General features: G+C 44.9%; 1 protein-coding gene across 1 annotated transcript in view; it reads right to left on the bottom strand.

Annotated features, from left to right (window-relative positions):
- Window positions 1-9,010: 9,010 nt before the first annotated feature.
- The window catches only part of LOC141139586 (vesicle-associated membrane protein 1-like), a 71,496-nt gene continuing 65,363 nt past the window's right edge, over window positions 9,011-15,143 (bottom strand). The window contains exon 5 of the mRNA XM_073625863.1: window positions 9,011-12,564. Within this exon, the coding sequence (XP_073481964.1) occupies window positions 12,548-12,564 (17 nt within the window). The 3' untranslated portion in view covers window positions 9,011-12,547. The remainder of the gene's footprint in view (window positions 12,565-15,143) is intronic.

The following is a 15,143-nucleotide window of genomic DNA, read 5'->3' on the forward strand; positions in this document are numbered from 1 at the left end:
ACTATGTAACTATGTAACTGTTATCCACTTCCACTAGTTCCCGAACTTTTTCAGAGACTTGGTTCTGCTACCATATTTACAAAGCTGGATCTTCGGGGCGCTTATAACTTGGTGCGCATTCGAGAAGGCGATGAATGGAAGACTGCCTTCCGCACACGATTTGGGCATTTCGAGTATCTCGTAATGCCCTTTGGACTCTGCAACTCCCCGGCCACTTTCCAGCACTTCATTAATGACGTCTTCCGAGACTTCCTGGACTTGTTTGTTATTGTATACCTTGATGATATACTAATCTTTTCTTCCTCCCTAGACCACCACCGCAGACACGTCAGAAGCGTATTAGCTCGCCTTCGACAACATGGATTATACGCCAAACCCAAGAAGTGCGAGTTTGAACGCCAGAGTATCCAATTCCTGGGCCTGATCATTTCCACCGAAGGTATCAAGATGGATCCCCAGAAAGTCACAGCTATCTTGGACTGGCCTACTCCCTGTGACAAGAAGGGTGTTCAACGCTTCATAGATTTTGCAAACTTTTACCGAAAATTCATTCGGAGGTTTTCAGCGATCATTGCCCCCATTACGCAACTCACCGAACAAGGTTCCAGATTCCGTTGGTCTCCAGAGGCTCAGATGGCCTTTGAGGCGCTGAAGAAGTTTTTCACTTCCGCACCCGTTTTGAAGCACCCCGATTCGGCCCTACCTTATGTTTTAGAAGTGGACGCCTCGGAAACAGCGGTTGGAGCTATCTTGTCCCAAAGACAGGATCCCAAGGCCCTGTTGCACCCAGTCGCATTTTTCTCTAGTAAACTGTCAAGCGCAGAGAAGAACTATGACGTTGGGGATCGCGAACTTCTAGCGATTAAGGCAGCACTAGAAGAATGGAGGTATCTTCTTGAGGGAGCTGCACATCCAATCTTAATCTATACAGACCACAAGAATATAGAATATCTAAGGACAGCAAGGAGACTGAGACCCCGTCAGGCCAGGTGGGCACTTTTCTTTTCTAGATTTACCTTTCATCTGACATACAGACCCGGATCCAAGAACATAAAGCCAGATGCACTATCACGCATGTTCAGCAAATCTCAAGAAGTCTCTCCCGGACACGATCCTGTCCTCTGGGAATTTCCTTCTTCTACAAGGGGACTTAATGACCCAGATCAAGCAAGCCTCAGTGGGGAGTTCTGTACCACCCGGGACCACCTTACGGACAAGGGAGGGGCTACTCTGGTATGAGGATAAGATCTTTGTGCCGGAGGATCTGCGAACGGCCACTTTGGGTATGTGCCATTATCACGCACTGGCAGGGCACTTTGGTGTCAGCAAGACCTCTGAACTTGTGCAGCGAACATTCTGGTGGCCGGGGTGGCGAAGGACTGCAGGAAATACGTGGAATCTTGTACTACTTGTATCCGTAACAAGAACAGCAAGTCCAGGGCCTGGGGTCTGTTGAAACTACTACCTGTCCCGAATAGACCGTGGACAATGATCTCAATTGATTTCATTGTGGAGCTGCCCCCATCCGAGGGCTACAGTACTATTTTCGTGATCGTCGATCGATTATCCAAGATGGCCCACTTCATTCCCATGAAAGGCACTCCCTCTGCACAAGAGCCTGCATGGATTTTCATCAGAGAAGTTATAAGACTCCATGGGGTTCCGGCAAACATCGTTTCTGACAAAGGGGTCCAGTTTACCTCCAGATTCTGGAGATCCTTGTGTGAATCTCTGGGGATTGAACTTTCATTTTCTTCAGCCTGTCACCCGCAAACTAATGGACAGACAGAAAGAACCAAACACTGGAACAATATCTACGCTGCTTCTCTTCCTTTTCACAAGACGACTGGGTGTCCCTACTTCCCTTGGCTGAGTTTGCCTATAATAATTCTACTCACTCAGCCACGAAGCAATCTCCTTTCTTCGCGAACTATGGTTTTCATCCCTCTTTTCTGTTTAATAACATTCGGTAATGCCCTGTACCCGCTGTACTTGAAACGTTGGATTTCTTTACTCCAACAATAAACTTACAGGAGACGATGGCCAAGACTCAAGCTTACAATAAACAGATCTTCGACAAGAAGAGAAGAGGGGAGCTAATCCTGAACCCGGGGGACCAAGTCTGGTTGGCTACAACGAACCTGAAATTAGCCTGTCCCTCAAGGAAATTAGGTCCCAGATTTGTAGGACCTTTTCTTGTAAAGAGGCGGATTAACAATGTCGCTTATGAACTTGAACTACCAGAGACCTTCAGGATCCATCCTGTGTTTCATATAGCCTTACTGAAGCCCGCCATCCCGAACCCTTTTCCGGATCGGAATACAGCGCCACCCGAACCCGTGGTGGTAGCGGTGAAGAAGAATTCGAAGAAGAGGCGATCTTATATTGCAGGAGAAGGAGAAGTCAAGTTCAATATCTGATTAAATGGAGGGGATACGGTCCTGAGGACAACTCGTGGGAACCAGAGGCCAATATCCATGCCCAAGAACTGATCCAAACCTTCAAGAGGACTTATCCTGACAAGGTGGCCAGATTGGGCATCCGGAGGCTGCCCGTTAGGGGGGGCAATGTCAGGGAAGACCAGCCAGTACCCAAGATGGCCGACAGAGGAGAGGACCTGTGACCTCAGCCCCTGTCAGAACACCTCCGCACATGGCCAAGAAGGGCACGCCAGTACTCGAGATGGGAATCCAGGACAGCCTGTTTGTTCAGTTAGAATGCCAGTGCGCCGGCGCACGCCTGTGACAGCCCTTGGAGCCCAATAGGCTATTTAAACTCAGTCTGTGCTTTCACCCAGTGCTGTCCATTCTATAGCGTTCCTGTGTGTTCCTGTTTGCTTGCATCTGATACTTGTACCTGTTACCCGACCCGGCTTGCCTCTGACTCCGTTGTTTGCTGCCTGCATCTGACCCGGCTTGTTCTTACCTCTGCACCTGCCTGCTCCTTCCACTACTTCGCTGCCAGCCCATTACCGACCCGGCCTGTGTCCTGACTACGCCTCTGCCTTCGCATCTGCTCCTGACGTACCCGCCAGTGAATGACCCGGTCTGCCTAACCTGCCTCTTCTGCTAGCTGGAGAATCCTGCTGAATCACTGTGCCACCTGCCACTGTTTCCAGTTCCACGGTCTGTGACCTGTCAGGCACTCGTGCGACTCTGCACTCCGGCGCCTCCTGTCTGCTCTATTAGGGGGCCTGAGTCAGAGGAGTAAGAGAGGCCGTTCCCTGCATATCGGGCTCTACCATCAGGTACGTGACACTACTGTACTAAGGTTGAATATCCCATCACCTGTTATGGCCTTTTTCTTTTTAGCTCGTAGCCTCCTCCCCCCCTCTAGATGCTCTCTTTGATCTACCGACCTTTTGGTACCCTGATTGGGTTTGTGAAAACCCCAATGTTGGTAGACCTGATTGGATGGACCCGGGCTGGCAAACCCACCAGAGTTACTAGGCAAAGGGTATTGTGAGGGACTATCACCTCCTATATGATCATATTCACCCTGAGGGCCCTCTATATCACGTAAGGGGTAGAAATTGTTATATGTGCTATCATTATACTCAAAATCATTTCTCCTTTCAGGTATACCGATAGGGTCGAACTGGTAGGATTCCAGGACGTGCCTCTCAGGCTGGCTGGGCCTAGGCCCATAATTAGGACCATACCCATAATGCGAATTCGCCCCATAATCTGGGCCGCGGGGAGGTGGGAAACCCCCATCAATGTTATTATTGTACTGCTCTTGTATCCTAGTAGGGGGAGGATGCCCCTGATTTAACCCAACATTGCCATGGGTATTGCCACGACCCCCACCAGAAACATTACCTGCTCCGTGGGGGCGCCGTGATGGCAATGATATGTGGTTGGGTGGTGGCCCACCTCTAACCACATATCATTGCCAGCAACGATACCTAGAGTGTCTCATGGGTATCTATTCACTGTTTTATTTATGATTTTGCGCAGCTTTCTTTTCTTTGTTGTTCTTTCCCCTTTGGGGAATTCCCATGCCGTTTTTATCAATGAACTTCTATGTGTATTGTCGGCAATGCAATAGCCGCGGGTAGTTTTAAATGAGTTTTTTCCTTCAAAATGTCATTTTGCTGTCAGACTGTTCTAAACACAGGAAACATGCGCCCCTTTACAGGCATACTATAGACACCCCCCAGGTACGAAATTTAAAGGGATATTACACTTTTATTGTTTGACTTTAAGCATTATTAAAATCACTGCTCCTGAAAAAACGGCCGTTTTTAAAACTTTTTTTTGCATTGATCCATGTCCCCTGGGGCAGGACCCAGGTCCCCAAACACTTTTTATGACAATAACTTGCATATTAGCCTTTAAAATTAGCACTTTTGATTATTCATGTTCGTGTCCCATAGACTTTAACGGTGTTCGCGTGTTCGAACGAACTTTTTTCCTGTTCGCATGTTCTGGTGCGAACCGAACAGGGGGGTGTTCGGCTCATCCCTAGTGACCACTAAACATGAACACAGTATTACAGACTTCTGGTATAGTGCTGTAGCCAAGGGTTAACTACTATAGTTATTATAGTTGAACAGTTTGTTGTTGTTTCAAATGTGTTTGGCTCCCTCTAGTGGCTGCTGGACTTTGGTAGGATTTTTCCTTATCCTTTGAGAAGGAATGCAGCAAAGTATTGTGGGAGATGTAGTTTGGAGTAGGAAGTGACTCTGTTAGCTGGATCAGCCCTGAACTACATGACAAACAATGCAAAGGGCGCAGAACTGCCTGTTGGGAGAAGTGATAAAAGGGGAGGCGCAGCCTGTTATCAGCCTCTCTGGACACCATTCAACACCTGCCAGCAGGAGGTCTGTGTGTGACCAGGAGTGAGAGACTGTGGCCTATGCAGCGGAGAGCCGGATCACCCGCCTCTGAGGGATCTCAGAGAACATCTTTGCCATCCTAGCAAGCGGACCGGCCTGTGCTTCAGAGCAACTGGAAGCCCCTGCATTTCAGCCCATCCGGAGTTGCAGCACGGCGCGGCGGCACCATCTTCACCAGACGGAGACACCAGGAGGGGATTCTGGATGGAGCCTCACAGCCCTTAGGGTCTATTGTGTTGAGAGGGCAGTATTGCTGAGTGAATTCTTTCTACAGACTGCTGGTGAGACTTGTAGTTCCATGAAGGTGAATCTACTTTTCCACAGGCATCATACAGCTGGACTTTGGGGCCTTGTCTGTTCCCCTGCGCTGCAAGGTCAGTACTGTTATTGCACTCACATATAAAGAGGAATCTACAAGTGGTGATATTACTTAATTTAAGCCATCTTGAGCAAGTCTTTTGCCCTACAGTCATTTATTTTCGTTTATCTTTGTGGATTACAAATACTGCAGTTTAAACATCAGGCTGGCTGAAGATATCCGGAGTTGAAAGAACATTTGCCAGCTTCCTCTTTTCCTAAGCATTGCTGCTACACTCATAAGTTGAACTCTGAATTACAACCTAGGGGGAGCCATTGAGTATATGCTAGACATTATGCCATGTTTCTGAATGTAAAGATTATATACTGTATTTTGGTCTGTGTGTTGAAGGGAAGGTATTTAATATAGGTTGTGAAGATATTGAGTACTTATCCCTCTGTGCACCTGTTCACATATACTCCTTAAATTGACTATAGAGGTATAAGTTCTGTATATGTGCCTTAACTGATAACTGTTGCCAATCATAATTTGTGTTTATTCATGTTCTTCATTGTGTTCCATTGCTTATTTTAGTAAACTTTCATGAGTGGTTCAGTGATATTGTGTGAGTTTCTCATTGCTAACGTCACATTGCAGAATGGAAACCAAGGTGTCAGAGGTAAGAGAGGATCTGCCGAGTCGGGGTAGCCAGTGGGGTATAGAGTCAATCAGCAGCCCTCACGGGGTACCGCTACAGTGCTATAACAGACTGGTATAGTGTATATTTGAAAAAAGGGAACATATATAGTTCTGTCATCAGTCTTTAGATAATATGTATACCCAGAAGCTATGGGCAACAATAATAAACTTTCAAACATATAAGCACTTGCCTAATAGCCCCTGCTTCTGGCCTGGAATCAGCAGCAGCTTTTCCATGGATAAGTGGTCTCAGCTCCTCTCTCTCTCTCTCCACCTCCTCCTTCTGGGGTTTTTAACCTAACCTTTCAGAGACAGCAAGTGCATACATAATTAAAGTGGTTTTAAAGATAATTTTTTTTTTACCTTAATGCATTTCCTGTATTAACCACTTACCGACCGGCCACTGTATATATATACGTCATCATTTTGAAGATGGATATCTCGGTAACGGCAGCAGCTGCTGCCACAACCGAGGTATCCATCTTTAGGGCCAGCAATTCTGTACACGATAATGGTGGTCACTGTGGCGGGTTCTCCGTGAGATCACCGTTATCGGCGGCGGGAGAGGTGCCCACCCCCCTTCCACCGCTCTCCCGCGTCCTCCGCCGCTTACCGGAGCCGTTGGTAGTGGCGGAGGCGATCGGGTCCTCTCACTTCCTAGGTATGGAGATGAGTGAGGCTAAGATGGCCCCTACCCGTCTCCATACCATAGGAGGGCGGAAGCGACGTCATGACTTTTTAAGGGTAAAAGTTTGATGCCATTCCACGAGCGGGCGCAATTTTGAAGCGTGACATGTTGGGTATCAATTTACTTGGCGTAACATTATATTTCACAATATAAAAAAAATTGGGCTAACTTTACTTTTGTCTAATTTTTTTATTCAAAAAAGTTATTTTTTTTTCCCAAAAAAGTGCGCTTATAAGACCGCTGCGCAAATATGGTGCAAAAAAAAGTATTGCAATGACTGCCATTTTATCCTCTAGGGTGTTAGAAAAAAAAACAATATATAATGTTTGGGGGTTCTAAGTAATTTTCTAGCAAAAAAAACTGTTTTAAACATGTAAACACCTAAAATCTAAAACGAGGCTGGTCCTTAAGTGGTTAAGGTCAAAAAGTTTTACCACTTTATGTATCTACCCCCCCCCCCCCCCCCCAACACATACTTAAGTCCTCTATCGATCCAGTGCTGGGCTTGGATGCAGGTCTCCTCTCCTCTCTTTCACAGATTTCTCTGAAATCAGTGGGAGTCGGGGGCCCACACAGTAGAGGAGGAGCAGAGAGCACTGGCGGGGGGCCCCAAAAGAGGAGGAACGGGGCTGCTCTGTGCAATACCACAGAGCAAGTATAACATTTTTATTATCTTAATAATAAAAAAAAATGATAGCCTTTAGAAACACTTTAACTCTGCATATGTAATAGGCATTAGTATTGGAAATATTAAGGAATATGAACCTTTTTCTGCTTTATTTGTGAGCAACCTGTGCCCACCTGGGGATTTTTTACTGCCCTGCAGCCTTCACTTCACTGGGAAAAGTTGCCATAGCAACCAGTAGAATGGTCAGCAACTGCTCCAGCATCTCCTACAGACCAAACTTATTTTATTGTAATCTAGGTTTATTCTATCAACAGTAGATGTGGCAACAGAAAATGTGCAGAGTGGGGCAATCCGTATCAGCTGGTGTCAACATAGTGTCTTCGTCTTTTTTTTCTGTTACCTTTTCTTCATCCAAGATGCAGAAGTCCGTGCAGGGCTATACCACCATGCCCCATTCTAAATTATTCATTGACGTTTGCTTGTCATTCTAAAACGCTCAATTCACAAAAGCATTACTCATACAGTATGTTAAATTACTTTGCATTACGTGCTTTTTATCAATACGATTGATTTTTCATTTCTCTTTAGGCAGTACCACATGAATTAGCTGACTTTACGTCATACTTGCTGTTAAAATCAATTTATGTGAAATTGTGTTCCAAACAACTGGGAGAACTAATTACAGTTATCCTGTGGTTTTAGGTTGTGTTATTTGCGTTTGTCTTTTCATGTAATCCCAGACAAACTCAATACAAGAAAAAAAGTCTGCCTGTGAGAGACCTTGTTAATGCTATAAGAACACCCGGTGTCTTGCCATTGTGTACAATTTTTTTTTTACATTGAACTGTTTTTAGCAATCTTGTCAGTAGAGCATGGCTTTCCCAACCCAGTTTGTATTCCTCCTACAAAGCTTATTCTGTTTGATTTGTATGCCTGTATTTTGACTACTTCAGCTGTCTATGTTCTGAGTCTGAAGCATTTAAAACAAGCTCATGGCTGTTTTGTTCAGCTAGCACACAGCTTTAGTGTAAAAATTATCCTAGGGGGTTGTATAGCTGCCTAATCAATTTTACAGTGCTGCCCGTGTGCCACCACCTTTCTACCTTCATTCCTTTGTGGTTCCCGAGCTCTCCAGTTCTTCCCATGAGCCCAGAACCACAACAAATGCCCTCAGGATGGCAAGTAGGAGGAAACTGTGAAATATCCATTCCCATACCTCCCAACTTTTTGAGATGGGAATGAGGGACACCTATTAGCAAAAGTATGTGGGCATAGGACACACCCCCTGTCATGCCCCTTAAAGAATAATTATACAAAAAAAAAAACACCCGGGGCATGATGGGGTGGTGACGTCATAAGGGGGAGTGGCTTCCATATGACGTCACCGGATGGCCCTGCCCCATGTCTTTATAAGTCATAGCACACGGCGGACCTGGCTTTACACCGGGAGAGAGCGTCAAGGCAACATCAGAAGAAGAACAGAGGGAAAAGACAGCTGAGAGAGGAGACCCGGCAGAGACAGAAGACAGTGGACAGAGGGAGAAGAACCGGAGAGGGCTAGAAGACATCAGCGGAGAAGAACCAAAGAGGGGAAAAGAACTGGCAGAGGCAGAAGACATCAAGCGGAGGAGGGAGAAGAGCTGGAGAGGGGAGTCAGACAACACACTGGCTGTGTGGTATATGTGACCACAATCTCCCGTATGCTTCATATATCTGGGCTATGGGGTAGAGTGGCAAGACGGAAGCCTTTTCTTATGAAGAAAAACATCCAAGCTCGGCTAAATTTTGCAAAAACACATCTGAAGTCTCCCAAAAGCATGTGGGTGACAGAAACCATGAATCAGACTGAGACAGAAGTACAGTCAAATCACACTTGTTTAATAATAATAAAAAAAGGTAAACAGAGTAAACGTAGTCAAAATATAGCCAGAGTTCAGGAACCCGAATGGATAGTCAGACAAGCCAAACGTCAGGGAGCCAGAGATGAATGTAGTAGAACAGCAAGCAGGATATGGAGCCAGAAGGGATGTCAGCCAAGCAAGTCTTCAACAGGAACACAAAAAAACATCTCTAGAGATGTGACTAAGGCGAAGGCAGAGATCATCTGGACTGAACGGCTTAAATAGGCAGGACCGACGAGCAGGATCATCAACAGGTGAGTCACTGTGGAGAGATAGGAGCTGGCAATTAGCTGACAGCTGAGCGGCCAGTTTAGAGAAGGAAGGGCCGGACCCAGCCCTGACAGTGGGAAAATGTGTTATGGTCTGATGAAACCAAGGTTGAACTTTTTGGCCATAGTTCCAAAACATATGTTTGGTGCAAAAACAACACTGCACATCACCAAAAGAACACCATACCCACAGTGAAGCATGGTGGTGGCAGCATCATGCTTTGGGGCTGTTTTTCTTCAGCTGGAACAGGGGTCTTAATCAAGGTAGAGGGAATTATGATCAGTTCCAAATACCAGTCAATATTGGCACAAAACCTTCAGGATTCTGCTAGAAAGCTGAACATGAAGAAGTTTATCTTTCAACATGCGATCCAAAGCATACTTCACCAGAAGAAGATTAAAGTTTTGGAATGGCCCAACCAGAGCCCAGACCTGAATCAAATTGAAAATGTGTGGGGTGATCTGAAGAGATCTGTGCACAGTAGATGCCCTCGCAATCTGTCAGATTTGGAGTGTTTTTGCAAAGAAGATTGGGCAAATATTGCCAAGTCAAAATGTGCCATGCTGATAGACTCATACCCAAAAAGACTGCATGCTGTAATAAAACCAAAAGGTTCTTCAACAAAGTATTAGTTTAAGGGTGTGCACACTTATGCAACCATATTATTTTAGTTTTTTATTTTTACTTCCCTCTACCTAAAAGATTTCAGTTTGTTGTTCAACTGAGTTGTACAGTTTATAGGTCACATTAAAGTGGGGTTCCCATTTAAAAAAAAAAAAAATTAAAATTCAGCAGCTACAAATACTGCAGCTGCTGACTTTTATTTGGACACTTACCTGTCCTAGGGTCCAGGGATGTGGGGGATCGAAGCCCCGCTCGTCCCCCCCTCCGCTCGGTGGCGCCGGCATTCTACCTGTGGGCGCCCGGCTGTGGCTTCACGCGTTGCGCGCTGTCACTGGCCCCGCAATCATCTGGGACCGGTCACATGTCCCAGATGATTGACAAGAGGGAGGGGAGAGAGGCAATCTCCCTTCCTGCACTGAGGGAAGTGATGTCACCAGCCCAGGCACCGAAAGAGGCAGACTACGAGGGACCCCCTAGCAACAGGCATTTAGAGGTGAGTAAAAAACATTTTTTTCTCCAAAAATTTTTTTTAAACACGTTACTAATTTTTTTTTGGGGTGGGAACTCCACTTTAACGGTGGAAAAAGTTCTAAAATTACCGCATTCATCGGCGTATAACGCGCCAGCGTATAACATGCACCCCAAGTTTAGGAGGGAATTTTAAGGAAAAAAACTTTTTAAGGAAAAAAAAAAAAACTTACATTTAAATTGCCATCAATGCAGCCTTATCAGTGTCCATCTGCAGCCTTGTAGGGTCATTTTCAGCCTTTCAGTGTCATTTGCAGCCTTGTGTCATCTGCAGCCTTGTGTCATCTGCAGCCTTGTGTCATCTGCAGCCTTGCCCAGTGACACTGCAGCCTTTTAGTGTCACTGCCGTTTTTAAATATGATGCCGCCAAGACTCTCGGCGGCTCTTGGCTGCTTTCGGCTCCTCTCGGAGCCCTGTGGGTGGAGCCGAGCGCGGCCGACATTCATACATAGCCAAGTGTACTCGGCTAGGTTCGGCTAGCTCTGATCACAGTCACGCCCAGTCCCTGTGTTATGTCCATCTTAGGGCGGGACTGGGCGTGACTGGGCGGAGCTAGCCGAACCTAGCCGAGTACGCTCAGCTATGTATGAATGTCGGCAGCGATCGCTCCTCCGCTCACAGTTAGCGGGGGATTGGCGTATAACACACACCCGCGATTTTCCCCTGATTTTAAGGGGAATAAAGTGCGTGTTATACGCCGATAAATACGGTAATTATCTTTATCTCATTTTTTTACATCACAGAAACCTGACATTTAACAGGGGTGTGCAGACTTTTTATATCCACTGTAATGTTTTGGGGGTTTAAGTAATTTAATAGCCACAACGGAAGATTTTAATGTGTATGAACAATTGAAAAATTGCTCTGGGGGGGAGTGGTTAAACCTATATGTTATCATCACCGAAAGTACCTGTACCTGATGCATGCTGCATCAAAAAAATGTGTGTATGCTTCAGAAAGCTACATGTCCCAATCCCATGATTCCTTGGGACATGTAGTGATGATGTTGCAACAGATTAGTACTTGGATGTATAAATAGTCTGCCTATTAAAGACCATGCATGTTTATGGGTTGTGAAAGACAAGTCAAGAGTGCAAACCATCATCACTTCCTACAGGCCTGGAGCAAAGTTGGGTGGGAACAAAAATGGTTAGCAGCAACCACTGGTCTCCAGCAGAAGTTGCCTCCCTGAGCCAAGAAAATACACTTTGCGGGAGGATTGCTGCTCTGTATGATAGTTATGAAAAGGAAAGACACGGTTTTCTAAGGAAAGAGATTGCTTTTGGATTTGGAGATTCTTTGTGCTACCTGGAATGCTATTTTAACCTATCAAGCCACCAGGTGATACTGCAAGCAAAGAGGAAGTTACATATCCAAGTCATCAGGAACCCCAAAACACCCACAGTATCTCACAAATATCAAAGCACTGGGAAAGTTGGCTACTGTGGGCTAAAAAGAACACTGATAAAGTAAACCGAGTAGATTTTCAAATATTATGACAAGTGGAATATTTCTAGTTTCCCAACGAGAGAACAAAGCAGAATCTATTTTCTTTTAGATTCCCCTCTCCAACTCAAAATATGTAGGGAGCAGGCAGGGGAGAAACATGAACTATACAGCTCTAAAAACAACAGGCTTTATGTGCTTCCTGGATATGAACCTAAATGTTAATATTTATTACATTTTTACCTGACTAAAAAAGAAAACATTTTTAAATTGTAATTTTAAATCCCAAAACCATTGTACATCTAGAGGATGCCTTACTGACCATAAGGCAATGATATGGTCAAACCCAGCAACTTTGTTTTATTATATCTCTGGCTGCACCATCGTCTCAGATCACATAACACACAATTCCATACACCAAACATAAAATGTCACCATGGCAGTGTTTCATTGCACTCAAAATAAATCCATCACATTAGGATTTCTTCTCACAATACAAATTATTGCCAAACAATGGAAGTGTAAACATTGATCCCCCTCTGTAAGAGGAAGGAAAGTGAAGCACAAGCACCAACATTGGAGTAGTGGTGAAGAAGGTTTAAACGAAGACATTTTTCCCACAGCATCAAGTGCAGAAATAAACTGAAAAAGACAGAAAGCAAACAATTAGAAAATATAATAATTATAACTATAGTCCGCACTGAAAAATATTCCACGTATTCATAGGAAAACATCACATACAGTATATAAGCACAAAATGGTGGTCCACCTTCCAGGAAGGTGACAAAGCTACAGGGCCTGAAGTAAATTTGTTGTCACCCTCAACAGCTGCACAAGGTACACTGAGAAGGGGTGTTCGCATTGTCACCGATAACACACTCCAACCACCTATCAATGAGAGCCCTTAAACATGATCCAAGAGGGCACCCTGTGTCCAGAAGAAGTGATTCAGGATGCCTTCTTGGATCCCACCTCTCAGCTCTGGTGGATTGAATACCTCAGTCGCTCCTGTGATGACACCACAGGGGGAAGGGGAGGACCTTGTACTACCTAGGAGATAGTAACTTAAATAAGAAATCAAACACCCCACACCTATGTAGTTAGCACAGCCAAGGCCCTACATAGGGCAGAAATCCCTGGGTGAGATAGTCCAATTACCCAGAAGAGCCAGCTGTAGTTGTCCTGTCTCATTAAACATGGTCTAAGTGGACTGAGGTCATGATCTAAATGGAACGGGAGTGGGATGCAAAAAGACTTTAGGCCAGGGAAAGTGTTCTCTGTCATGAATACTAATACCCCTGGGACTTCTAGTGACACCTGGGTGAAGTGTACATTGCCTGGATATGCAGCTGCAGCAGTCCTGTCTCTGGAACAACATTCAGGAATCATGAGTTGGATGCACAAAGCCTAATGGGCAAGTCACAGCCTTCTGGGTGAGTACTAATAACCTCGGAGAGTAACAGAGTAACATAAAGGAGCTGGATTCAAACACAGTGGTGCTCCAATGGAAAGGAGAGGAATAATAAGGGAAGATGTCTTAACAGTGATGTGCAATGTGTGGCTTTCACATTTGACTGTTGCAAACCATCCACTATTATGCCAAGTGACACTGGATAGTATGTCTATGTGATGTCATGTATCATGGTCATCTCTCAAGTGCAACAGTGCAGAAATTAAAATTTGTGTGGACATTCCTTTCTTGTGAATATAAAGGCTAATGGTTGGGGATGTCGTAGGAAGGCCTATGGCAAGGAGCTGGGCACAATATGAAGAAGGCTAAATAACTACCAGCAGTGGGTTGTTTTCAAATCCAAGAAGAAGCAGGTTTAGCAATTGGCACCAACTCACAGGCAATCAGAAGTCCCCTTACATCTCGATTACAAGCATTCTTGCTGAACATTGTAGTTAAGTAGTCAAAAAAATATGTTTGGGATTTTATGTGATAGACCAACACAAAGTGGCACATAATTGTAAAGTGGAAGGGAAAGAATAAATGGTTTTCAATTTTTTTTACAAATAAATATCTAAAAAGTGTAGCGTGCATTTGTATTCAGCCCCCCTCGTGTCAATACTTTGTAGAACCACATTTCTGTGTAATTACTTCTGCAAATCTTTTGGGTATATCTCTACCAGCTTTGCACATCTAGAGAAATGTTTGCCCATTCTTCTTTGCAAAATAGCTCAAGCTCTGTCAGAATGGATGGAGAGCATCTGTGAACAGCAATTTTCAAGTCTTGCCACCGATTCTCAATTCGATTTATGTCTGTACTTTGACTGACCATTCTAACACATAAATATGCTTTGATCTAAACCATTCCATTATAGCTCTGGCTGTATAATTAGGGTCGTTGTCCTGCTGGAGGGTGAACCCTCACCCCAGTCTTAAGTCTTTTGCAGACTCTAACAGGTTTTCTTCTAAGATTGCCCAGTATTTAGCTCCATCCATCTTCCCATCAACTCTGACCAGCTTCCCTGTCCCTGCTGAAGAAAAGCATCCCCACAACATGCTGCTGCCATCACCATGTTTCATGGCGGGGATGGTGTGTTCAGGGTGATGTGTTAGTGTTAGTTTCCCGCCACACATAGGGTTTTGCTTTTAGGCCAAAAAGTTCAATTTTAGTCTCATCTGACCAGAGCACCTTCTTCCAAATGTTTGCTGTGTCCCCTACATGGCTTCTCGCAAACTGCAAATGGGACAACTTATGGCTTTCTTTCAACAATGGCTTACTTCTTGCCACTCTTCCATAAAGGCCACACTTGTGGAGTGCACGACTAATAGTTGTCCTGTGGACAGATTCTCCCACCTGAGCTGTGGATCTCTGCTGCTCCTCCAGAGTTACCATGGGCCTCTTGGTTGCGTCTCTGATTAATGCTCTCCTTGCCCGGCCTGTTAGTTTAGGTGGATGGTCATGTTTTGGTAGGTTTGCAGTTGTGCCATACTCTTTCCATTTTTGGATGATGGATTGAACAGTGCTCACTGAGATGTTCAAAGCTTGGGATATTTTTCTATAACCTAACCCTGCTTTAAACTTCTCCACAACTTTATCCCTGACCTGTTTGGTGTGCTTCTTGGCCTTCATAATACTGTTTGTTCACTAGGGATGGACTTTATGTTCGGGTTGAACATGAGTTCGACTCGAACATTGGCTGTTCGACGAACAGCAAACAATTAGGGGTCTTCCTGGCAAATTCAAAAGCCGTGGAACACCCTTTAAAAGTCT

This window comes from Aquarana catesbeiana, linkage group LG04 (genome assembly GCF_042186555.1).
Source record: "Aquarana catesbeiana isolate 2022-GZ linkage group LG04, ASM4218655v1, whole genome shotgun sequence".
Classification (NCBI taxonomy): domain Eukaryota; kingdom Metazoa; phylum Chordata; class Amphibia; order Anura; family Ranidae; genus Aquarana; species Aquarana catesbeiana.